Here is a 27,203-nt window from a genome sequence, read left to right as displayed (position 1 = left end):
TCGGTACCACCACGAGCCCGTTCGCTCTCGTTCTCGAACGAATCGCGGCCAATTCGCGACCACGACCAATCTCCCTCGCACGCTTTTCCATTCCGCTTAATTTATGCTAATCCGTTTATACAAATCTCCGGCGATTCACGCGAACGGAGAACCATTCGAGAACACGCTTTCCCGGTGTCCCCGATTCCGCGCGAAGTTACCGACGATATGTTTCTTTCTCTTTTTCGAAGAGAATTCAAATTATTACAATTATATTCCGAATTAACCCGTTGCACTCGGAAATCTTTCACTAGAAATATTTGAACAGTTTCCGATGATGAAGACGATATTTCGTGAATCTAAGAGAAATCACACGTACATTGAGGAACAAAGGTATTGCATTTTAATATTTCTCAAATTGATGCATTATACGAAGTATAATATCAAATATAAAATTTTATAGTTTTACTGTATGAAATCAAGTGGTGAGTGAGAGTCACCTCTCAAGTGCAAACAGTTAAGATGAAAAACTAAGAATGGATTGATTAAACGTATTTCTCGGAAATTCAGCAAATATCTCATGTTACTAGAGAAAGACTCGAAACGCCTAGAATTCTCAAAAACAAGAAATCGTATAGGATCAGAACTATTTCTCTTTAGTTTGCGAGTTAATAGACGCAATATATCTAATAATCTTCCACAATCTCAACTTCGTAGTTCCAGAAGCTTATGGAACTGTATAAAAATCGATTTAACTTCATTTTCCCACAAACTTCGAATTTCTTTTATCTTCCAATTCATACCAGAACTACCACATCCGTCGAAATTTCTTCCGCAATTATCGATATTCTAAAAGTATTAAATATCCGAAATGAATTTAAAAATGCACTTCTCGAATACCGTAACGAACATACGAAAGAACTGAAAAATGTCTATCATTAGAATTTTTATAACGCCTACACATTGATCGTATTAAACGCTCGGTAGTCCCAGCGTTAAAACGCCGGCTCGAGTGCCCGGGTTAATCATCAGGAAAGAATGAATCGGAATTCCGATTCGACTTCGCCAGTTTTCGGGCGTGCCTCTGTAACTGCCGCTCGGAGCTCCCGCAGCTTTCCGCGAATCCGACTAGGAATATGTTTAGACACAGAAGACCGCGGTTCGAGATAAAGCGTACAAGATTTCACAGTTCATAAGTTCCACCACCGGAGTCAACGGTCTATGAAACGTTGGTATATGGGCCAAATTAGCACCAGCCGCGCTATACACCACGGCCGAGTCGGCCTACGACGTCCTATTCTCATCCTTCCAATAATAGATTAAACGTTTAGCGGGATTCGACGCCTATGTTCTATCGGCGTTGCATTCTGCTCCCCGTGGCTTCGCGATCGTCACCGCGAATCCGTCATCTCTTTCGTCACCGCGCGCAATCAGGGAAAAATCATCGGAAATACGCGGAATTTCTTATTCTTTCAAGTGGAATAGAATATTTCCTTGCATTTCTCAAATCGTCGATGGTAAAATGTCACGCGAGCTTAGCAGCGAAAGTAAATAGTACGCCAAGGGGTTAACCCTTTGCACTCGAGAGGCTCCTAGTCAGATGATTTGATACAGGAAGATTATAAATTTTCGTATTTACCATTAACCTTTGTATACTGCATCAACACGTGAAATATTGAAAGGAAATAGCTTTGTTCCCTAATTTGTGCGATTTCTTGATAAATTGATTTTAAAGAATCTTGTCTATATCTAAGTAGAAAGGATTGAATATTTCAAGCGAAGAACTTTCGAAAGGATTAAACGTTCTCATTCGACATTGAGTATCCGACAAATTAACCCCTTGGTCAATATCGTGTCAGACTCGAGATTTCGAATAGACTTCGATAAATTTAAGTGTCACTGAATTTTTCCAAGTCCGAATTGAATATTATTTTCCTAGTATTAATCGCAATGCTTCCGAGTAAACGTAGACATAGAATAAGTATAAAATTTGTCTCTTTTCCGATTGAATGTTCAATAAAACATCTCTGTTGCGCGCATTTGGGAAAGAAATCATAGGGCAAGGGATTAACTCCTTATCCTACAACGAGTGAGACTCGTGGTGAAGATTTTAAACAAAATTTAACAACAATAAATATTACTCAAGTATTGTGAATTCAAATGAAATATCATGTTTCCGTTATCAGTTATTATATTTTAGAGCAAAGGACATAGAATATGCATACAATTTCTCTCTCTTTCCAATATATTATTAATGACAAAATCATTGTATTGATCACAGTTGGGAAATAAATCATAAGACGGTTAACCATTATTTCTTTCCAACTGCTCTCAATAGAACTACATTCTATAAAATTCATTAGAAAAAGGAAAAGAATTCTTTACGTGTTCTATGTCCACAATCACTCTACAGAAATTGACGACAGAAAAGCAATATTTCATTCAAACACGAAACAGTTGAATTTGGTATTAATCAAATTCTGCTTCAAGTCCCACGGTCTAACGCAATATTATAAATCACGGGGTACGTTCGAGTGACTTCGCCTTTCAAAATCATAAATCACCGTCACGTTGAAAGCCTCGTTCCAGGGGACGCGGAAAAGTTGCATTTCCGAAATTCTGAAAAGCGAAATATTCGGGCTGCCCGCGTTCTGTTCCAAATAGCGGAGGACAAGGGGTCCATTAGGCGAACTGTCGGATCGGATCGAGAAACCGTGTAGACAGCGAGTACTTCGCGCCAGCCGTTCGAGCTTCCCTCCCAACTTCGATTTCTCACTGTCAGAATTAATTCGTTCGGCGCCTCTGCGCGCGATACCCCGCGGCCGATTTATCGGCCTTGGGCCGGGGGGAGGTTACGGGCGCGGGAAGCGGGCGAAATTTGTCGGGAGATCGCCGGCGATCGAGCGATTTCGCGTGTAACACACATTCGACGGTCACCGGCGCGCGATAAATTCTAGCAACACGTCACGCGCATTCTCTAGCCGAGCGGTCTAACGTTCGGGAAAGCGAGCGTGCGCGTACCCGGATTCTATAACACTTGGAATTAACCCTTGCGTCGACGACTGGCTAATCTTTGGGACGGACGAAACGAAAAATCCAAAGTTATCGTGCAAAAATGGAAATGACTCGAGAAATAAACTTTACTGTCGCGAGCATAATCTTGCCGGTGATAGAAATGAATTCTAACAAATGTTTGAGGAAATTAAACCCGCGACAATCTTTTGTCCACGTCGCAAACCCTCGAGAAATTTTGCCCTATTGACACGCTCGCGTTTGATGGTACAATATCCTCGAGTCATTTCATCTTCGACAGAGACATCCGATCTAACGGGATTCCATCAGGATTCGATTCCTCATGGTTAACCCCTTGCTCTATGATTTATTTTCCAACTGTGATCGATACAACTTCACTAATAATTATTAAATAATAGAAAAATCCTATGTATATCCTATGTCTACGTTTGCTCTACAATAGAATCATTGATAACAGAAGAATAATATCTAATTATAACTCAGAGTAATTGAGTAATACTTATGTTTGCTACATTCTATTTAAAACCTTCACCACGAGTCTCACGCGTTATTGTATGGCAAGGGGTTAACATTGATTAACATTTGAAATCTATAGAAAACGTGTCGACTGAGTTCTCTATTTCAAAGACTACAGCGTTGCCTTAGAAGCATCATTCCTTTAGACATCATTCCATTCGAAACTGTAGTATCGCTTCAGAAACTAGCCAGAAACTGCTATAAAATACTGCAATCTACACAGTTCGGTAACTACATATCGCTTTAAGGATTACAGTATCGCCTCGAAAGCTATAGCATCGCTTCAAGGTGAACCACAGCAAGGAACTACGTGAACCATTAAAATTCGCTCACTTCGCGAACAACAGCCCTCGTACGAAACGCGCGGACAGCAGAAAGATTCCAGCGTATCGGTGGAATCTCATCGAGAACGACTGTCCCGGTTACCCAATTTCCTCGGCGCGGTCTTCGATTTTCCCGATCGTGTCGGTTCGATCCGTATCGCGCGCGCGAGCGCGCGCCTCGGGACACAGGGGCCCGCCGGAAGAACGCGCCGCGCCGCGTTCGACTCGCATATTTGCGATGCGATGGCGTGGCCGGGGTTCTCTCTCCTCTCTCGTGCTCTCCTGGCTGCTTAGGACCGACTCCGCGCTTAGAACGACTTAGCACACGCGGTGCAACGACCTCGCGCAACGAGCATTACCGTGTGTCTTTCCTCCTCCTTTCTCTTTCTCTTTCTTCCTCTATCTTTGCCCCTGTCTTCCTCTCCCTCTGTCCCGTCTCCTCTCCGTTCCTCCCGAGCTTCCCTCCGCTCTCCGTCCCGTCCTCGTCGTCTTTACTCGTCCCTCTCTTTCTCCGCTTTTCTCTCCCCCTCTGGCTGTTTCACTTTCGAGCGCGCGGCCGAAGCAATACGAACGGGCGCGTAAGATGCCAAAGGGACCGGGTCTTTCGCTGTTCTGCTGCAAGGCGCCCGGCATGCCGCGGCATCGCGCGACGCTCCCCTTCGAATATCAAGCCTGTCGCTGTTGTCCAATAAACCGGGTGGATATATTACCCGACTAATGCTCCGACCGCAGGCCAAACTGCTGCGGGAAGGAACCTTTCGGCGAAGATAATCCGTCGGATTAGAGCGGTTACCTGTAACTTCCTGGTGGACAGCGAACGACGCGGCCACCCCGCGATTCCGGGGATTAGGCTTCGACTGGTTCTCAAAGGTGTTCACGGCCCTGGCGCCGATGTTTTGGGCGCCTCGAGCTGGTTTATGGGTCTATGGCGACTATTAATATATCGCGATTCTAGAGGACCGTCCGGGATTCCGAGGCTTCTAGAAAGGGTTATTTGGGACTGGTGAAGATCATCTTTCTATGATCCAAGGTTTAGGAGGCGCGTTCAAGGGGGCTGACACTTTTTTTTCTGTAAAAAGTATGGTGTATTAGTCATTCTTCGTAAAAACTTTAGAGAACTTTTTCAGATACCTTTGCAGTTAGCTCGATTTCATAGAAACATATATCAAGTTAATTATTATTATTCTATCAATTATTATAGAAATTTATTTCAAGGATAATAAAGATTGAAAATAAAATTTACAATCAGTGCTCTGTACATGTAAATTCAAACTTTCTAGAATATAAAAAGATAGAATTACCATAGGAAATTAGTTTCTCTAACAAATATGAAAAGTGCCACGTATATCACATAGAATGTTTGTGTCACGTGCGTTCTATGCGCTTCCCCAAATAAATGCATGAAAATCCGGCGATCGATGTGCATTTCACCGAATTCCGTCCTTCTGTTTCCGCGGTCTCGACCGCGAACCGTGTAATACCCGGTATTCGAGCAGCGCGCCGAGTATACATGGCAGCCGTTTTCCCCGGAGCAGAGTATAAAACGCGAGTCGCATAATACGCCGAAAAAAGCGCCTCTCGGCCGTGTTATTTTCGGCAGCGCGCGGCCGCGTCGCGCATTTATTTTGACGCGGAAAAGGGAAAGGACGCGTCGCGTGACGCAGTCATACGTAGTAATTCGGCCGACTTTTTCTCCCGTTTCTCTTTTTTTCGTCCCGCCCCGTCCGTCCCCTTTCCCATTCTTTCCGCGCTTCCTTTTTCCCTTTCTTCCTTTTCTTCCCGACGCGTCGCTCCAAAGCGGAAGAAGGTGACACCGCGTCACTTTTAAACGAGGCAACGGCCTTGCGAGAATGGAGCGTTCTCCCCTTGTTTCTTTCATTTTTCACGTTCTTTTCGGAGTGCTCCGAGCACGGTTTCCCCTTCAACCGGCGTGTCCCCGACGCTCGATTTCTTCTTTTCCCTTTTTTCGTTTCTCCTGTTTCCTTCGTCCTCGCCTTTTGTTTTCTGCGAGAGAGAATCTCGATTTCTTCTCTCACTTTTTCGTTTTTCCCATTTTCCTCGTTCCCTTCTTTCGTTTTCTGTCGGACACTCGACTTTTTCGTTCTTTCTTCAAATTTTCTCTTTGACCTCTCTTTTTGCTTCCTACGAGACACTGTCTCTTGCCTTTAACCCTTTGCGCTCGGAAGTTTCTCGCTGGAGGTGTCTAACATTCTTTGACGAGGCTGGGACGATATTCCTTGAAACAACCTGGGAAATCACGAGTACATCGAGGAACAAAGCTATTTTATTCCAATATTTCACGTATCAAGGCATTGTACAAAGTTTAAGATTTTAGAGTTTTACCGCGTTAAATCAAATGGTGACTGACAGTTGCCTTCCGAGCGCAAAGGGTTCACTTCTGTCTCCATTTCGTCTCTTATCCTTGTTTCCTTCATTTCTCAGTTTTCTCCTTTTCATTTCTACAAGAAACAGCGTCACCGCAGTCTCGCGCGATTTTTCGGCGGCGACGGTGCGCGCGCGCGCGCGCTTCGTTTCACAGTCATCCCGCCAACAGGCTGATTCAGAGAGCCGCGCCGTTTAACGCGATCCGCGCGCTCTCTCGCCCGACGAGAGAGTCTTTCCCATTCATTCATTCATTCCGCGGTTTCACTTTTATTCCGTTCCCCGGATAAGGAGAGGGATCTCGCGCCGCGCGATTCGAGCCGAACGAAATGGAAAGCCGTTCCCCGGAACGGTTTTAGAGACTCGCCGCGCCGAGGGTAATCCTTTCGCGATTTCCCCGCAGATTTGCATTTTTCGCGGAGAGACGACCGGTGGAATAATTGATTCCACTAATTAGTAGATTCCTCGTGGCAACGAACAAAATGGAAACATCATTAACGCTCGTCAATATGATATCCCTCCCGCGTTCACAAATTCTTCAATGTTAAAATTCTGATATTTAGAAAATAAACATAAATCCATGGTCTGGTTACTACAGAAATACACGTTTAAGAAATCTACTCCTAGATACAACAATTACTTTGTTACTCTAAAAATAATGAATCTCACAAAGAAGTAACCTTTATTTCACAAAAAGTAATCATTCTTCAGTGTAACACGTCAAATGCCATGTCGGTCACCAATGATTAACGCTTCCAAATTACTTGAAGACAATCGTAACGTGCAAGATAATCTGAAAATGTTTAATAACACAACGAAGTTGATAATAGTGTAATGCAAAGATTGCAACGCGAAATAGTGAATAATTATTCCTACTTTCCTTTGCTAAGGGTAACCGTACAGGAAAATGGTCAAGATTTTCGTGGCACTTAACGTGTTAGCATCGTTGATCGAATGTTCGTGTAATTTATGCGTATATCGTTCTTATGCAAGCGAGAAAATTTATAATAATCTGAACAATTGAATTGGATCTGTTACAGAATGCACGTTCGGCAAGCAGATACGGGAACTGGGCTCCACCTGGTTCGCGGATTTGGGCCCGCCCTTCGGAGTCATGTACTGCATCAAATGCGAATGCATTCCGGTACGTGTTAAAGTGGGTGTGCCCTCGCGCGAGCCCGCGTCTCTGTGTGCTCGCTCGCCTGGGACCGCCTGTATTCGCCCGTGTCCGACCTTTGACCCTTGCGAGCTCTCTCGCGCGCTCGAGCCGCAGAACCGCCACGTACAACATTACGTTTCTATGGAGCGGGGCCGACCTGACGCGCGACTTTTACGGAATTCGCGCCGACTAGTCCCGTGGAAACACCCCTTGCTACAGGTCGTTCCAAAAGATTCACTCTACCGTAGCTGCTCTCCCGTTTGTCGAGGTTCGAGCGTTCCGGGAATGTATCTAAAAGGTCTAGTTGTATCGTGGAATTGAGATCTACAGGATGTTCCAAAAGATGTTAATAAAACATTCGATAATATATGATGAATAATAGAGAACAGATGGATAGAATAATGAGAGTACTAGTTCATGGTTAGATTGGAATTCACAATTTTGAAATGTAGAGATGAATGGAATGCGATACGTTAGCGAATCGGAGAATAGTGGACTTTGTTAACTGGGAGTAGAATATGTTAACAATTCTATCGATATTCGTAACGTTTAAGATTTTAAATAAGCAGTTAGAATTTCACACGGGTAACATCGATAACGCGTGAATTGTTCACGATATTTGAAGCGCCCTGTACATTTCCAAGACTCGCCTGTAACTCGTATCTTAAAGTTCAAATCTACCCAGCTGAATTCCTAATACGTAGATCGAACGTTAGATCTACAATTATTTTGTAGAATGTTACGGCACGTATAGGGTGTCCCGTTTGTCACGGCGGTATCGAAACGACATTCAATAGAATCTCACGCTACTCTCCGCGTTTCGCAACGAACGAGATAAAGGACCCTAGGAATTTAATCCATTTGCGTTATGTAACAAACTGAAAAGCATTCTTCTGTCAAACTTTTCTTCTTAAATTATTCGATTTTCAAACTTTCGGAGTTCAACATTTTCAAACTTCTAAGCCTAAGAGTTCTCAGATTTTGTATTTTTGAATTGCAAATTTCGAATTTTTCAACATCGATTAACTAATTAACCGTCCGATATACGAACTGTCAACGCAAATGCGTCACGAGGACATTGCTGTCGCCGTGTTTATAATATTCACGACCGTATACCGGGTGAGTCGATCGGATCGGAACACCCTGTACATAGTACAGATCCTGTAATCGGAGTTTCACGGTGCCGATTCGGGGAAAGAATTGTTCCACGGTCCCCGGCGCGGCATAATCCGATCGCGATCGAAGTTTCTCGGATCGTTGTTTCCGAGAAGGTCGCGGCGGTGGCATTGCCCTTTGGAGAACGCTGTAGGCCGGGGCGTAATACGCGGAGGCACGGACTAAATCTCGATCTGGGTGACGTGACCCACGAAGACTTGACGTGCTTTCTAATCCCATTCCTGGTCCGAGACAGACTGGCGACCGCTTCTGAGGCTGGTCTCCCACTAACTCGCGCGGAAACGTGTGTATACGTGTGCACGCGTGTGGGTATCGTGAATCGTTTTACGGGCGGCGATCGTGACACGTCATACACCGGCGTCCCTTAACGCTGGAATTGAGCAGTCGTTATCGAAATTGCAAAGGAACTTTCCTGAACACGAATTTGTCTACGGACGCAAGAATGACGGGTAAAATAGTGCAGTTTAAAAGTTAAATATTCGATTCACAATTTCTCAGAGAAGTTTACGAAATTGGATAATTCCGACAATTGCGCAACAATTCGGAAGATGAACTTGAAATTTCAAAATTGATCTCACTTCTGAGTCGAACAAACGTTGACCACGGAGATCGCGAAAGACCCAATTACAAATGACTCCAATTCCAAACGCTAGTTGTACTTATTCATTCCCATCGTTATCAAGCACGCTTCCAAAAAGTAGTTTCTTAATAATGAAATATTCAATTCACAATTCCTCAGAGAAGTTTGCAACCAACTCCGACAATAGCGTAACAATTTGGAAGATGAGTTCGAAATTTCAAAATTGATCTCACTTTCGAGTCGAACAAACGTTGACCACGGAGATCACGAAAGACCCAATTACGAATTGCTCCAATTCCAAACGTCGGCTATACTTCTTAATTCCCATCGTTGTCAAGGAGACTTTCAAACATTCGCATCAACATCTCCAACGCGAAGTACCCTTACTCCACGTCATCGGTCGTCAATGGCCGGCGTTTAACGCTTCGACCGCCAGAAAAATGGCGTCGGAGCCTCGGCAGCATCCTTGGCCGGCGAAATGAATGAAGAAATCGAGCGCGATCCGCTCGCGTTGTCCTCGGTGCCCGGAATCGCTCGAATTCCATCGCGATTGCGCAATAATCGTCATTTGCATTCCGAGCGTACGTGCGTGCCCCGAGGGGGCCGGCGGAGGAGGCGTCGCTTTGTTTTCGCGTCTCATACGCGGCCGAATGATAACGTCACCGTGCGCCGACGCGACGCGTCCCTTCGCCGGCCGCGAGTCATCGATATTCTTGCCCTTTTACGACTTCCGTCGCGCGAACGCCAGCTTTTTCAATGTCGCCGCGGTAACGACGTCCCGCATGGCATTTGCATCGAGATTCGATTCCTCGTCATTTCTCCAGTTTTTTCCTCCTCCTCCGTCGTTTCCTTCGTTTCCTCCATGTTGCTCTTCGCCTTCCCTTTTTGCTTTTAATTGTTCCCCGTTCGTCGCCGGTAACAATAGCGATGACTGCTATCGTGCGAGTTTATCGACTGTTTACGAGGATTTTTTACGATCCCCGTTGAAAACGACGGCGCAATTGTCGGTTAACAGGATTTCCGCTCGTTGCATTATGCGGTTGCCTGTCCGCGCGTTGCGATGACAGATGCGGGATGAAATTATTGATCCGGGCGTGTGTAAACATTGAGCGCTGGAACGCTACGGTTGAATAACGACAGGTTTTTTCTCTTTTTTTTCATTCGCAAACGTCACAACCCTCGTTTTAAAGGCTTCGCTTGTTTCTGTATGATTTACCGGTTAATTATAGCTGATAGCGTTCGTCATCCTCGACCGTCAATCCTTTTTTTCTGTTATTTATAGTGACGGTGATTTATGCGTGGAATGTCGTGGGACGACCGTGTTGAAGAGTTAGGGTGTAAACAGGGTGTAAATTTCTGTAATAGTAGTGCGATTGTTATTTTTAGATGATCAATATATTGAACAGATACATGAGTAATATATAATAATATTAGTAACGGTTATTTCGATGTTACTTTCCGCGAGGACAAATTTTTGCCTCGATTTTCATCGGACACCCTGTACGTGGCGACTCGTTGTCGATCGGCGAGCATAGCGTACGATACGTTAAAGACTTATCGGTTACTTAATCGGCCATTTTTCTTATCGACCGTTCTTGCGGACTTGTAATAATAGGCCCCGTATTAATGAGCGCGATTTCGTCTAGATAAACGGCCGGCCGTAGCCGATTAGCTTCGTTTAGCGGCTCTCTTCCGGACTTTCTCGGCGAAAGGCGCGTGGGTCTGCGTCGCTTTTCGACCCCAACGATCTTGAATCGCGGTCGAATCATTCGGAACGATCGAAATCATCGGATTCCGACGTTTCGTCACGGTTTCGCGCGTTCCACGAATCACCGCGAGAAATTGGAAGCTGAACGTAGAATTGAATCTCTTTCGTTAAATATTCGATCGGAGTATACAGCGAAACCGTTATCGTCCGATTCGATTGAACGAATGACAGTTCATAGAAGAACAGAAGACATTTTAGAAGATACATTTATTAAATTCCATCGTGTACATTTCAAATTACCGTCTAAGAATCTAAGTTATTAGGTCGCAATTCAATCGAGACCTCGGACGTCCCGAATCGCGGAAAATAGCGGCCCGCTTAATTGAAACTCTATTCTGTTTGAATTATTCAAATTTCACGCTCGGAATTCGGAAGAATGTATAAGCACGTCGAATGGAAACAATTTTAATAGGCAATTAATACCTTCGACAGGTTACGGAGTACGTTGCGCAACATTAGTAGATAGTTCAATTAACTTTAGTTTTATGCGTATTTTTATGGGCGACCGATCAGGAAATATGAATTAATCACAATTTTACATCTCACGTTAACGTTTTCATTAGCTCGACGATAAAATACGTACCATCGATCAATGGCGAGCCATGATTCCCTCGTCAACTGTCTTCGCGACTTTGCTTTTTTCTTTCAGTATTTCTTCGGCTTTAAATCCTCCGTATTTCATTTTTTATATTTCTCTCGACATAAACTCCTTCATTTTTTTTGTCTTTTCTGTATCTTTTGACGTTGACTTCCCTGTATTTTGTTTCTTATATTTCCTTTGACGTTGACTTCTCTATATTTTGTTTTTTATATTTCCTTTGACATCGACCTCTCTGTATTTTGTCTTTTATATTTCATTCGACGTTCACCTCTCTATATTTTATTTCTTATATTCCGTTTGGCACTGGCTTCTTAATTTTTCGTTCTTTATATTCCCTTTGCGCGCGGCCCCGCTTTCGTTCCCTCGGGAACGCGCCGGCCAAAGGAATTTCATTAACGAGCGACGTATTTAGATTTTTATCGGGCGAAACCACCTCCCGCCCGAGCGGCAAACAAAAGCGGCGATTAAACGGAGATAATCCGATCGAGATTTCGGCCGAGCACTCGGTACCGACGCCGAAAAATGGCGGTCGTGTCGGTTAGACGATGGGAGAGCTCTTTCGATGCCAACGACACGTCGTCATCGACTATTAACCTTTCGCTTGCCATTGTTTTATACACTGTTGTTCTCTGTTTCATTGATATTTCCCTAAATCTACGATTAACTCGTACAAATGGATTTCAACAGAATCGAAAAGGCTTTCGGTTTTAAGAGTTCCCGAATTATGAAAATTTAACGGAAGAAAAGCAGATTTGAAGAGGTTTCATATTTCGAGTTGTAATATTTTTTGGAAGAACAGCATTAGAGAAGCTACTGCTTATTAGCAACCTTTCACTAATAGGTTCTCATTTTTTGCATACTTCTCCTTGAAACAACGATTAAAATCTCCGAATCTTCTTCCATGGAATGAATTGGACTGATAAGGCCAGGAAAAAACGAGGAGGATGAAGTAGAAATTAATTGAGGATCTGGAGGCGGCGCGCAAAATGTTGAAGATACTCGTCTCATTATGCGAGGCCCACCGACACCTCCCACGCGATATCCGCGTTCATTCTTCTTCCCGCCATTCACCTTCGCCGCTCTCGGATTTTTACGCGCGGGATCGCCGTGAATAATCGGAAATTCGTTTCTAATCTCCGCAATCGCGTTTCGAAATTGCTTCTCACAGAAGAATCCTGAGATTCTTATTAGAAGTTTCCTCGAGCATCCTCTTCGCAACGAAAACATTAATCACGATCTTCTGAAAAACTTACCGAAATATCGAAACGATAGGTGAATTTGTCACGCCGATCGAATCGAACTTTATAATTCCGAACGATTCGAATTCTTCAAACTAAAAATTCCTTCTAAAACCACACGAACCAAAACCGGAGAATACAAATTTTTAACCCCTCGCCCTACAATGATCAGACTCGAATGGAATTTAACGAGCATAAATAATATTCAATCCGTTCGAATGCAAATTACATATTATTCCTCCGTTATCGACGATTACATCTCACAGCACATGTCGACATAGGATAAAACCGGAATTTTCTCTTGTTTCAATAAATTATTAATAACAACGTAGTTCGATCGATCATAGTTCCGAAAGAAACCACAGGGCGAGGGGTTAAGATTCTATAATTCTTATCCGAGTTTCTTTTCAGCGAACGAACGAGTAACGAGCACTGGATTCAGTGCAATCCATGCGTCACATTTTGTTTTACAACGAAGCTTAAAACGATTCGTTCGAAGGGAAAGAGAAAGAATATTACGCTGTTACCTGTACCGCACGCGGAAATTATCGCGAGTTTTATGTGCGTTCGAATAAATTCGAACGCCGCCCGTAAACATCGAATCGCGAAGAATGATATCCTCTCTCGATAATTTCCCCTTTACCCCCCTACCTAACCCTCCGTGTCGTTCGCCATTTCATTTACGCGTGACCGGAGCAGCCCGTTGACGGCAATAAACCCGGCAGAAAAATCCGCGGAAAGTGTGGAATAGTGGTTCCGCGCATGGGTCATTTATTGCGAGATAAACGAGTTTGAAAGTTTATTGGATGCATTAACGCTCGCTGCGAGTAGAAACAGTAAGTAATGGACAGACACGCCGGCCAAGTCGTATTTAACAGCCGGGCTTGTCCTATGAGTGTAGTTCTCAACAATGTCGGTTGTTCGCGTGATGGATTAAAGCTCGAACTTTATTGTTTACGAGACACTGCGCCGTACATTCTCGCGGAACGCGTGTCAACTAATATTCTTCGCTGTATATCACCTGGGAAATAAAAATCCGAGGAATCCACGTCTTCGGTTGAAGGTTTCAGAAGCTTTCTGAATAGAAGATTCTAATGGAAACCTATGAAACAAATATAAACGTCGAATAAACGATCGAAGAACTGTCGGGCGACTAGAGATAATTACATTCGGTAGGTTCGATGTTAAACGAATGTCGAATCCTGCGTATTCTTCCATTTCAAGTCACATTTTCACTTTATTGATTACAGAATACACTCATTGACGGTAGACTCACGGTCATCGTACCCTTCGTTATTTATTCCTAGGAAAACAGGTATACAAATCTTGCGAATATTTTAACCCTTTGCACTCGGAAATTTCTCGCTAGAAATATTCAACATTTCTTGACGAAGCGAAGACGATATTTTGAAATTAACTCGAAGGGAAAACACAAGTGTATTAAGGAGCAAAGCTATTTTATTCCAATACTTCACGTATGGAGGCGTTACACAAAGTTCAACTTTAAATACCATATTTCATAGTTTTCATGCGTCAAATCGAGTGCTGACTGAGAGTCACCTCCCGAGTGCGAAGGGTTAATCAAATTGAAATACTCACATAGTTGCAAAAATGGAAACCTCCGCCAAATACTTTAGAAACTTTGATACCCCTCAAACTAACAATTCCCATAAATCTCCTATTAACACTAGGCTTACGGGCATTTATCGTACACTTCATTCTATTATTCCTAAAATAATTGATGCTCGTTTATTTAGATTGTGGAAACTGGAGATTTAATCTGGATTGAAACTGGAGCATCAATCAAAATCGGCGTGAACATTTACAAAATAATATTTCTAAAACCCAATATGCGTCAATTTGACGCGTTCCGTAAACCTAGTGTTAACTTTCGCAACCAGCGCTCGAAAACAATCACTACAGTACAATCCTACCGGACCCAAGCGCAAACGATCAGCCCGAAGGAGCGACGCTAAATTCGAAAGTCGATACACCCGAGCGAAGATCGCACGGATTCGAAAATATAAATCACGGTTGCGCGTTTCGTCGTCGCGGCCGAGAGGTCGCGTTATTCAACTGGAATGCCGGAGTTGTATCATCCGGCGACAGAGTGTTAACTGCTTGCGGACAGTAAAAAGGAGGAAAAGAAGGGAAGAAAGAACGAGAAAAAGAAAAGGGAACGAACGAACGAACGAAAGAAAGAAAGAAAGAAAGAAAGAAGCAGTCGCTTTATGGGAAGCAGAAGCCCAGCCCTGTGGCAGTGAGTCACGGCGACCAGGGGTTAGTAACATCGGGGTTAACAGCACGACCCGGCGTCGGGTTGGTTTAATTGTGGGTTACGAACGTGGAAATAAATTCGGGGTCAATCATAAAACGATTCGACGGACCCTCTGCGCGGCTGGCTGGCGCGGTTCAATTAATATTCTCTATCATAGGAACGTGGACACGCTGTCCGTGTGTCGGTGCGTCGGTGTGCCCGTGCATTTGTCGTCCGGACAGAACGGTCGCGACTGGTACTAATGGAGTTTAATTTAGCCAATCTTCATAAAGTCCGTCCTTGACTGGCTACCGTTTTCTTACGTGTCCGGCTAGAACGTCGCCGCGGCTTCGGCGACTCGTTTCAGTCGCCAGTTTCACGGTTTTCATACGAGATTAGAGGGAATCGATCGATTATCGATGAATTATCGATATTTCATTGACGCTCGACGATCGGACGATCGCTGGATGACGGAGATGAAGGCAGCACGCTGCGTATTAATTAAGACCGAAAGATTTATTCACTTCTGCCGGAAGTTGTCCGATACGTTAATAGCTCCGTATTCAACCTGTTCTGAAAGAATTTTTACGATGTATGCACCATAAATATGAATTATTTTTGTCGAAGTTGATATTTAATCATTCCGATGATTACGGTGGTTAGATGATATCTAAGATTTTCCATCTAATATCCAATATTTCAAAGCTTCATTTACATTTATTATCATACTGTTAGTTCTGAAATATTGGATATTAGATGGAAACTCTTAGATATCGTCTAACCACCAGAATCATCGGAATGATCGAATATCGAGTTCGACAAGGATAATTCATATTTAGTGCCTACTTCTTAGAAACTATATCAACTGAATTGAAACAATACAGTATCGTTCTAATTCCGACAATCGGAACACTAGCCGACCGCAATCAATCATCCTCGATACCGTCGATTTCTAAAATACAGTCGTAAATAAACACGTTCTCCAATCTTCATTACGCACACGAGTAACGCACGAGCGTAATGTCCCGTGCACACACGGGCATCGCGAGAATGTTTTCGCGAGCTCGAGATCGGGCCGGGCGATCCCGTCGATTAAAAAGCGTCCCGCTATTCAACGGGTCGCGGCTGTAGTGGCATGATTCATCCACCCACGATTTTCATTCCCTCCTCCGGCGGCAGGCCATTCATTATTTTGACACTATTGTAGAAATAATGGTGGACGCGGCGAGAGAGAGAGAGAGAGAGAGAGAAAGAGGAAGACAGGCAAAAAAGAGAAAGAGAGAGAGAGCGTTGCGCCCGATCGGGCCGGAAGTTAACGGCGATTTGTGCGTGGGGTCTCCCGTGTGGGCCGGCATTCAGGCGTGTTCCCAACGAAAAAGAAAAACGAACAGGACAAGGAAGGATAAAAAAGAGAAGCAACTTTTGATCCGCGCCGCGCCGCGAGCGTATGCTCTTTTATTCGTTCGTTCATTCAGCTCGCCGCGCGCCTGCACGTCTCGGTTATATTCGTTTCGGATGCGACCCTGTTGCTGGTCCGCGCGTTTTTTAATCGTGATCGACCGGATTAACACTCTTAGACGATAGAACCGCCGAGCGTTCGATTAATGTGCAATTGTAACAATTGTAACGGATTCCCTTCGGTTTCATCGTGTATCCGTTATAATATTCAAGTGAAACTATTGTCTAGATACGACTGCGAAATGAGAAAACTGTGATCCGCCATTTTGGCGCAGTAGTTGTATCAACCCTTTGCGCTCGAAAACTTTCCACTGGAAATGTTCAACGTTTTCCGGTAAGATATAGACGACGTTATTTGAGATCCACCGATGAGAAAAGAAACGAAGTCATTTTATTGCAATATTTCACATATCGATGCATTATACAAAGCTTAATATTATATATGACCTTATGATTTTACTGTATCAAATCAAATGGTGACAGAGTCACCTCTCGAGTGCAAAGGGTTAACGAATCATTAAATTTTTTCAAGGTTTTAATATTCTGTTAGATTTAGTTGTCAGTTTGGTGTGTACATGTGTTTATAAACACTTGAATATTCTTTCGGAAGAGGAATCTATTTTTGTCTTTTGTCGTCTAGTTTGGAATCTCAGGGAAGTTGTTTCTTATAATTTGTTATAGGTATTTTCAGAATTTTCAAGTTCTACGAAGATTTCACTGTCTATCGATAAAATAATGTTTCAGCTTTCAAACGTTCAGTTTTTACCGGAATCAGTGATATTTAGAAATATTCGTCGCGTGACGCGTACGTTTGTTACATCGTTCAGAGGTGAAAATACGAGAAGGATGAGAAATTTCTTTTTCCGAACGAATATCCCGGAATGCGATTCGACGCTTCAGAAGTTACCGAACGCCGTCTAATTTTACGTGCACCGCGGACTATAAACGTGTGTTCGCGTCGCTCCGACGCTCGCCGGAGTGACACGGAGTTATTCCGCGTTCGAGTATCGCGAGTACGAAACGCGAAATCGGCTAGAACCAGTGATTCCCAAACTTTTTTCAACCGGTTTCTTCGATATTCTCTATTGACAATAACACGTTACACGATACACGACAGATTAGACGATAAATCACAGTACTTTTTGACTAAGAAAAGAATAAACTTCTCTGTCCACGTTCACGCTTTAATAGAATCACTTTATTAACCAAAAGCATTAATGACATACACCATCCACAACGAAACACAGGCAAATAATGGTTCACGATAGAAAGAAAAACTCCTGGGAAGTCCAAACTATACATCAAAGTCTCGAATAGTAAAAGAGAAAAGCACCGCGTACCGATCATCGCGATAAAACTGAACAGTGTTAACGCTAAAGCAATCGAGCGTTTAACACGACTAACATGTAATCGTTATAAAAATCGTAAGAATAGATTTCTTTCGGTTTGTATACTGATTACAGTGTCGTGAAACTAATTCTTCTAATCATTTTGGACATGCAACGATTTCAAGACATCGATAATTGCAAATGTTAATGAAGCAAACTTTCTGGACTAGTTACGTTGACTGCCACGGGAATTTCAAGCGTAAGATTTATTCCTTTACAAAGAGGAAAATAGTATTAGAAATAATTATTAATATTTTGTTACTACTGTATTGTTACATTATTATCTAAGCTTCTTGTGTCACTAAGTATGTTGATTCAATTGTCTTACTGTAATTATTTTCAAGCAATTTCGAATCTCCGGTCAGTGTTTTCATGCCCAAACGTTATTCACCGATGATTATCACTTCATGTTTACACTGGCATTAGCTACTTCAATTTTTGAAGCGCAGAACAATGTAGAATATCGCAATAGCGAAATAATCGAAGCTATATAAAGGATATGTCTAAAGTTTCATTTCAATTGATTACGTACAAATGAAGTATATTGAAGTTTATCACTAGAACTACGTATGAGTCAAAATGACTTGTTTCGATTTGTGTCGCAGTTATTAATACCTTAAAAGCATTGCATATTTGAAATGATTTTGCAAATAAATAGTTTCACTTGAGTACTATCATGAATATCCAAGGAAACAGAAAACAATCTATTGTTAGAATTTTTATAGAGATCACATATCAATCGTATTAAATTCTCGGTAGTTCTACTGTTATTCAGATTGTCTCTTCCATATTTAATTACAAAATAATAACCGGTGACGTGGGACGGCTTCTGCGTGAAATTACCGGCCATCGATGTGTTAACCCTTTGAACTCCGTAGGCTCCAATATTGCACCAGTTCTAATATTAAATATTATAGTGAATTTTAAGGGAACTACCTTAAGATTATTAGATCTTCCAAACATACAAAGTTTGTACCTTTGAATTAAAGGTCTAAGAAATGTTATAACATTGATAATATTCACTAGAACTACTATCAAAATTGGTAATAGTTACCGACATGTCGCAAAACATATCCGACGACAAGAGTTCACCGGAAGTTCCATAACCCAACGATCGAAAACCACATTCCGACCAAGTGCGGATTTTGGGAACCTCTGGTCTTAGAATGTAACTGCGCGCGGAGAGGCTGCAAACGCGTAACGGTAGACGCCGCGCCTGAGTTTAGGTAAAGAAACAACGTCTCGCGTGATTCACGCGACGTGTCTGCCCTGCTCTCCTCGCAACCGAGCCCGCGACCTATCAATAGCTCCTCATATACACTGAAGAGGGACTGTCATTCTCCCGAAGACTAAAAATAGGGTTTCGCGCGTCCGTAAGCCGAACTGGTCTGGTCCGAGGCGATCTCGTCCCGTGCACCCGCAGCAGTTTCTCGCTCCCGTTTCCTGTCTCTCTCTCCCTTTCTCCTCGAATTGTTCTTTTTCCCCCTCCGCTCGCCACGCCGAATTCCATTCTTCTTCGATCGGTTCCTGCGTGCATCCCTCGCCCTGCAATATCGCGTCAGGCTCGCGGCGAAGGTTTCAGAGTTTAACTCCTTGCGGACGAACGTCGGCGTTCTAGCGGGATGAAATTGTATTTGGAAAAGCAAGTCGCGAACGAATGATTGAATTAGTCGAACAAGAGATCAGCGTGTTTCCTTCTTTTCCTGTTAATTAAGCGATCGGTGTATTGTTTGGCTTAATCTGTCGAAGGTTTCGTATATTTCAAAGAATCTTCGTCCGCGAAGGGTTAACCACTCGCGCTGCAGATGAATTCGGAAAATTGGCAAAGTCTCCTGCGAGGAATTTTGATATGTGCACTAATTTTGTTTGTTGCTCGTTCTGTGTAGAGTGATGCATTTCGAAGTAATCTAATAGGCGTAATGCAACGAGATTATCAATATGTGAAAGGCATTGAGAATTTTCGGGTAGAAACGCCTCGACGTGCGTGGCACGTCTTTCCAGCGCGAGTGGTTGAAACCAGATTGATCAAAATGACTCTATTCTTTCATAATGAATTTATTCTTTCATAATAATTGGAGGCATATAAATGCTTCTTCAAGAAACGATTAAAATAGTTGATGTATTAATCGTTGAAATGTTCATATTTGGAGTATCAAGTTCCAAACGAATGATTCAATTAGTTTAATAGTAAGAGATCAGTGTATAGTTTCCTCTTGTTCTATTGTTTAAGCATTCAATGTATAATTTAGCATCATATGTTGTCAGCTTTGTGTACTTTAAAGTGTCTTCGTCCGCAAAGGACGATATACAAATAATAATAATATAATAATATACAATATTATTATATAACATTTATATTACATTTATATTATACATTTATTTATATAATATAATAATATACAAATTAAGATATAACTTAACTGACATCTTAATCAACGAAATGCTTTCCATACAAGAAAGTTTAAAAATCAGTTCAACCGCTCAGTAATTCTAGTGTTAAACGTAAATATTATTCCATTTCTTTGAACGCAAATCACGTATTATTCCTCTGTTGTCAGTTATAGCTTAAAGTACGGTTACCGTAGAATAAGACTGGAATTTTCTCTTATTTTCGATGATTTATTAGTAACAAATTAGTTCGATCGATCATAATTTAGAAAGAAACGATAGTGTCAATCCGTTGCGCTGGCAGCTAATTTGGAGACGCGGCAGAGACTCGCGCGAAGAATCTTGTTTTTACCTGTTTTACACGGATGTGTATTACTAATTCTGTTCGTCAACCGTTCGAGTGCCAAACGACGCGATCGCGTTTCTCGGTTGCGCTGTCCAAAAGTGTCAGGTTATCGGTTTATTTATTTGTTTGCCTTCTGATCATTTAACTTTGTTTTTGTTATTGCCTGCTTAGAAATAGAAATATCGAACGATCGCACTGTTTAGAATGTTCGGTGTAGAAATAGGAAACCGGTGATTCAGTTTCTGAACCGAAACGATCGCAACATTGGAACGGAAGCATCTAAACATGCAACAATTTACCAGCGCACAGGTTAACCCTTTGCACTTGGAAGTTTCTCGCTAGAAATATTTTTTGACAAAACAAAGACGATATTCTTTGAAACTCGAATCACAAGTACATTCAGGAACAAAGGTATTTTATTTTAATCGTGTATCGAGGCATTATAAAAAGTTCAACATTAAATATCAGATTTTATAGTTTTACCGCGTCGGATCAAATGAGAGTCACCTCCCGAGTGCAAAGGGTTAAATTGTTTTGCGGCGTTAATTATTCTTTGCAACGTTTGACGGAACAACTATGGATTTCCCGTTGGAATTGGATGTCAGCTTTGAAGAGGGCGGCAATAAAAGTCTTTCGCTTATCAGATCCGGTCGCTTCCTCATATTAATCTTTTCTAACTCAACGTTATCTGAAGAAAGTAACGACGCGCGTTAATCTAAAAACAAAGGCAGCTCGTTCCCCGTTATCGTTATCAATTCCGCTAACAGTTGAACCAATTACAAATTATCTTCCGCAATAGCCGATCGTCTCTGATCCACAATAAAAACTGAAGTGATCGCGATGAATCCTAATGAATAACTACAATCCACAAGTACCTATCATGCGACTCGCGTTCGAATTAATTTCAACCCTTTACATCTCGAAAGTCGCCCACTAAAACCATTTCCACTAGAAACGAACGTGAAAACATTTCCGAAAGCCAACTTATCCAGAAGACGAACAAATCAAGGAACAAAGCTGTATATTCCAATATTTCGTAATTACATCGCGCAGAGCTTAACCTTTTGCACTCGACTCCCAAACACTGCCAAAGTGTGTCCTACTCGAACTATCTCTCGAACACCAACAATACGCACTGAAAATCAAACAGAAAAAAGTCCGAGCTGCTGAAAGCTTTGGTAAAGATGTTCGAGTAAGGGTTAATATTAAGTACAAAACTTTATGGTCTTGCTGCGAATTCTATGGGAACTCGGAGTCGCCTCTCGGGTGCAGAGGGTTAATAAGTAATCAGATCACATTTCACCCCGCCGTGAACACTTCCGAAGGGGACACGTTCGAAGTTTCTTCAGAACGTGGCGGCCACCTGAAGCGTATCCTTCGGCGCCGATAAAAACTGCTATCCGGTCGCGCGAGCACGGTGTCCGCCGGGCGAAAACTGTCTCGGCCTAACCCAGACCTCTTGAAAACAGAAAATTTACCACCGGCGCCCTGGTCCTCGTGTAATTCGAAGTTTAACCGTCTGCGGCCCGACCGGTCGCGGTCGTTCCGCTCTTTCTCCGTATCTGTTTCTCGTTTTCCTCCTTTTCTTCCCCTCCCCCCTTCTTCCTTGGCTTCTTCTTCTTCCTCTCCTTCTTCTGCTTCCTCGCCAACCGAATCGACATCGAACGTGTATCGTTTCGTGTTTCAGGAATGCCGTGCAGCACTATAAAACCCTGAACTTAATTTCCGCCGCTCGCGGTCGCCGTAACCGGAACCCCGTCGGTCCGCGTGTCTCTCCTACGATCCCTATCCGGTCGCCCGTCTCGTCGCCGTCGGTCGTCGCGGTCGGAAAGAATTCCGCGCGATTGACTTTTCACACTCGGGGATAGGCGAGGACGCCGTGAATCTTCTTTAACCCCTCGCCGCATCGTTTACTCTCGCTGCTAAGCTCGTGGAACATGTTACTGTCGACATTTTGGATAAACTCGGAAGAATTCTGTTCTGCTGTAAGCCTGACTTTACTTTGAAGATACGTTGGTAATAGAATTGATATTTATTTGAGTGCAATGAACATTTGTTCGCTTGTCGTTGGATGGTAAGGGGTAAGCCTCATAGATTCGTGGCGAAGATTTCAAACGTCATTCGATTTGAGTTCAAACGAAACGTTGTTTCTCTTGTTATTGGTTTGTATGGTTTAGTGTCGATCTAGACGTGAAATAGCATTGAATCTTTTTGTTTCTTAAATGCTTAACGATAAATGGTTCTAACAAGTGAAAGACAAAGGTGTTAACACTACTGAAAGCTAGCTAAATGGAGATTCTTTAATTCTTTTTGTAAGGACTCTGATAAATACATCTATTGAGGTTTCCACTGATTTGTAATTTAGTTTGTATATCACTTGATCAATTAGCGTTAACGCTAAATCATAGTAACGATCGATACAAAATCCATTATAGATATGTACAATTCACAACATTTTCTTCGATACTCGACAATTTTCACATTTGAGTTCACGTTAATTTCACAATGGCATTGTTGCAAGCATGGCGCTGCAAGGCTTGTCGTCGTACATTTCAATTAAAAGTGCACACGTTCGGCAGAGAAAGCTCCTCGTTTCCGGTCCCCGGGCATTGAATCGCGCTGTAGCGGTGCGCGAAACGCGTCGTAAAGAATGGCACCCGGGGCCGTAAGTAAGACGTTCCTTCGAGCGCGGAGAACATTGATTCAGGTTAGGGCTAGCGACAGAGATCTACAGTTGGAAAGCGGTCGAAGTCGCCGGGTAACGAACACGGATTTATTAAGCCACCTCCCCGCTGAAATAACGACGAATAACTTTCTGCCGATGTCGCATCCTGAAAAAGTCCCCACTTGTCGCGGCGCGTTTCTCCGAGTCGAGAACCGACTTACCGCTGAGTTACCTTTATAATCGTCGCAGAAAAAGTCGAGACGTTGCAGAAAAGCTATTCAACTTGGAAAATTAAATTGAAATATGAAAATTCTAAAAATGTTTGAAACAGTGAAGACTGTTTCAGCTGGCACGCCTTGAACGTTTCACGTAACACTTATTATTTCCTGGCGAAGATGAACGGAAACAATTATTAACAGTTAGGCTTCGTAATCCTTACGTTACCCTGTTATCAGCTTAAGTTATCAAACGTTTTCATTCGACGTTAAACTGTTCGCGTGTTACAATTATTTTCAAGCAATCGAGAAGCGTCGATCATCGGTGACCATGGCAGTCGCGCAGAGACGCGCCCGCTTGCCAACGGTCGAACGGTGGCAGCGAAACGGGAGAGAGAACGGTCCAGGGAAAGCTTTCGTCGATTCTTTCGCCCGCGGCTCGCGTGTCCACCCGTTAGAAAGTGCGTGGCGAGCGACAAAGACATTAAATAATAATTTATATTACCCGGAGCACTGTAAATCGCGCCGGTGGCCGGGTAATGGCCACCATTGACCGTGATAAACGAGTCCTTTGTGATCAATAACACCTACCAATTACTTCGCCGATAGATTTATCGCGTGTGCCGCCTGTATGTAAACGTTACAACTGTCGTCAGCGATGCGTAAAGCGGTAATAAACATGCGAGACACCGGGGGTTTATGCAGCCAACGCTTTCGAACGTGTCGTGAACACCGTGAACAACCCCCCCGCCCCCCCTCTCCGCCCGCCCGCCCTCTCGAAACGGCGTCCACGGTCGGACGAAACGTAATCTGATTACTGTTACCAAATCGCGGATCCTTGCGCAGAAATTCAAATGTTCCAGAAGGTAATTAGAAAAATAGAATTACGATAGGAGATACTCGCGGATTTTTCGTTTGATACACAGAGCGGTTCATTCAATTTAGTTTATTCGTTATGATCGAGAAAGTGTTGGTTGGGATTCACCGTGATCACCTGAAATTTCCGAATCAGCTGTTACATTTGAATCATAAGCGTGAATGATAAATCTTCGAGGAAATTATACGATTCTTAAGGATATAATTAAACTGACGAATGGTGTTCGTTGTGCGTGTTGCAGGTGCAAAAGAAACGACGAATCGTCGCGAGGGTCCATTGCCGCAACATCAAAAACGAGTGTCCGAAACTGACCTGCCATGAACCCGTTCTACTGCCTGGACGTTGCTGTAAATCTTGTCCAGGGGATTTTAGTAAGTATAGTGCAGGGATAATGGAATATTTATGTTGGACCTAAATTTAATATTTTTCAAAATTCTCTGTTCTACTATTGTCCGCTGTACTATTACTATTTACTATACTCTTATTCACTATACTATTACTATTTACTATACTCTTATTCACTATACTATTACTATTTACTATACTCTTATTCACTATACTATTACTATTCACTATACTATTACTATTCACTATGCCATTACTATTCACTATACTATTACTATTTACTATACTCTTATTCACTATACTATTACTATTCACTATATCATTACTATTCACTATACTATTACTATTCACTATATCATTACTATTCACTATACTATTACTATTTACTATACTCTTATTCACTACACTATTACTATTCACTATACTATTATTATTTACTATACTGCTATTTACTGTTACAATCTACCATGTTACCATCGAAACACATCCACCCCAGTCTCTTTTCGAAAGCAACAACAATAAGAATCTTTCAATCGCGATACAAGAGTACGGCAGCAATTCTTTCTTCCCGTTTGCCACATTTAGAGCAACTTTCTACTTGAATCGTATCGTGGCGGCTGTAATCGAGACTAGAGGCACGAAACGAATAAAATTGCTCCGCTCGGACGTGGCTCTATAGTCGTCTTTTATCTAAGTGGAAAAAGAACCGTCCGTCGGCCCGCGCGGCACGTGTCGGCCAATACGCGCGTCGATAAATATTGTCCGACGCCCGCTTACACCTGTAAAGAAACGTGCAGAATGCCGACGGGAAAATAGGACACGCGTCGCTGCTAAACGCGACAATGTCCCCGAGATAAGGTGGTTGACGTCATGGGGTCCTGAGACCGCAGCCTCGTGACAAACGTGTCGACAGGCCTGACGCACACACGCACGCACACACACACACACACAAACACACACGCGCGCGTCACACAGTTTTTCCAGCGAACGAATAAACCATGTCAGTATCGATTCCGATCGCGATGAACGTTCAGCGAGTTTAAAACTTTCGTGATATCTATCGAACCATTCCATTAGCGATACAAATTTTGTCGATCGCGCGATTGAGTTGTTGCTGAGATTGAGATTGAAATGGATGTCGAGATTGATCATTACTCGCTGGTAATTCATCGAGACTTTAATGAAGATCGGTAATAGGAGTAATTATGTAATGGCAAGGGAATTGTGCATTATAAACCTTATGGCCCGTTCACGTGAATTTTGCGAGCATAAAGCGCGGGCATCATTGATTAAATAATAATATTATCGTAAAACCAGTAACCGATGTATGACTCGCTTAAATGCCGGGCATTATTATGTAATTATTAAAAACCATTATGGCCCAGCATGGTCGACTGATAACCATTCGACCATAATAAATAAAAGTTCATACCATGATAGACACCGGTAACCATAACCGAGTAATATCAGAAACTGGCGGCGTGCCTGGCCATTGAATCACGCTGTTTTAATTGATCACTTTCGGCGGCGAGATTAAATGGAATTAAAGGAAAAACGGGTGCCAGAGATTACAGGCTGCGCGGCTGTTTCCGTGTTACCCGGCGAACCACGCGATCTAACTCCATTTTTTCCCACAGAAACCGTACCACCTGTCAATCAACGCTGCCCGAAGGTTTTAATAAATTACTATTATACCTAAACATGCGGTAGACCGTTAATTATCCAACCCAATTGGGATCAAGATACTTCAGAAAGTCAATCAATTCAGATAATTAAGCTTGTACGAACCTACTCTATACAAAGCGAATGTTAATTATCTTTCAGAAAAATGATCTCGGCGACGATATATATTTATCGTGTACATATACCGATTTTCCATGGTTTATTTCACTTGCCCGACACGCGTGAGGCTCGTTCCCAAAAATTGCCGTGGACAAGGACAATATTATACTGGTTCGGATCGTTCGCGATCCACTATATTCATATTTATTTGTTTAATAAATATTTTAATAAACATATTACGGCCGCTCGTAAACACCGTAACGGAGAAAGAGAGAGAGGAGGATGAAAAGCGAGCGAAAGAGAAGGAGTATCGGGACCGTAGGCATTAATGAGAGTCAAGTGGCATGCATAAATCATTTATCAACGATCGGGCCGCCTCTTTGTCTTTGCGTCCTCCTCTATTATCGGTCCCCGCGGCGGCGTCGGTCCCCTTTCCGGCCATTCTCGCGTCGCCGGCCATGGTGTCCGTGTCGGGCCCGCGATCGGCGTCCACCGATAATGGTGTTCGCGATACCGTGTAATCACGGGCCGGCCGTTATCGCCGATTTTTAACTTCGTTCGTTTTTTATATCGCCTCCTCGTCGCTCCTCGGCCGCCCTTATTATAAGGAGTTTAAGATACCGGCCTGTGTAATAAGAAAAAAATGGCGGACTATATTTATACGGGGACCGTGAGGACAAGCGAGTCGACGGAAGAGTTAGATGGTTTATTTAAACGCAACGGCGAA

At 42.9% G+C, this 27,203-nt stretch overlaps 1 protein-coding gene across 4 annotated transcripts in view; it reads left to right on the top strand.

The window, feature by feature from the left end:
* Positions 1 to 27,203, top strand: part of sog (chordin short gastrulation) — a 133,921-nt gene that overhangs the window by 66,284 nt on the left and 40,434 nt on the right. For all 4 annotated transcript variants that reach the window (XM_076368918.1, XM_076368917.1, XM_076368919.1 and 1 more), the window contains 2 exons: positions 7,274 to 7,377; positions 24,591 to 24,720. In XM_076368918.1, coding sequence (XP_076225033.1) covers positions 7,274 to 7,377; positions 24,591 to 24,720 — 234 coding nt within the window. The remainder of the gene's footprint in view (positions 1 to 7,273; positions 7,378 to 24,590; positions 24,721 to 27,203) is intronic.

This window comes from Nomia melanderi, chromosome 7 (genome assembly GCF_051020985.1).
Source record: "Nomia melanderi isolate GNS246 chromosome 7, iyNomMela1, whole genome shotgun sequence".
Lineage (NCBI taxonomy): Eukaryota > Metazoa > Arthropoda > Insecta > Hymenoptera > Halictidae > Nomia > Nomia melanderi.
This window is presented reverse-complemented; position numbering and strand designations above follow the sequence as displayed.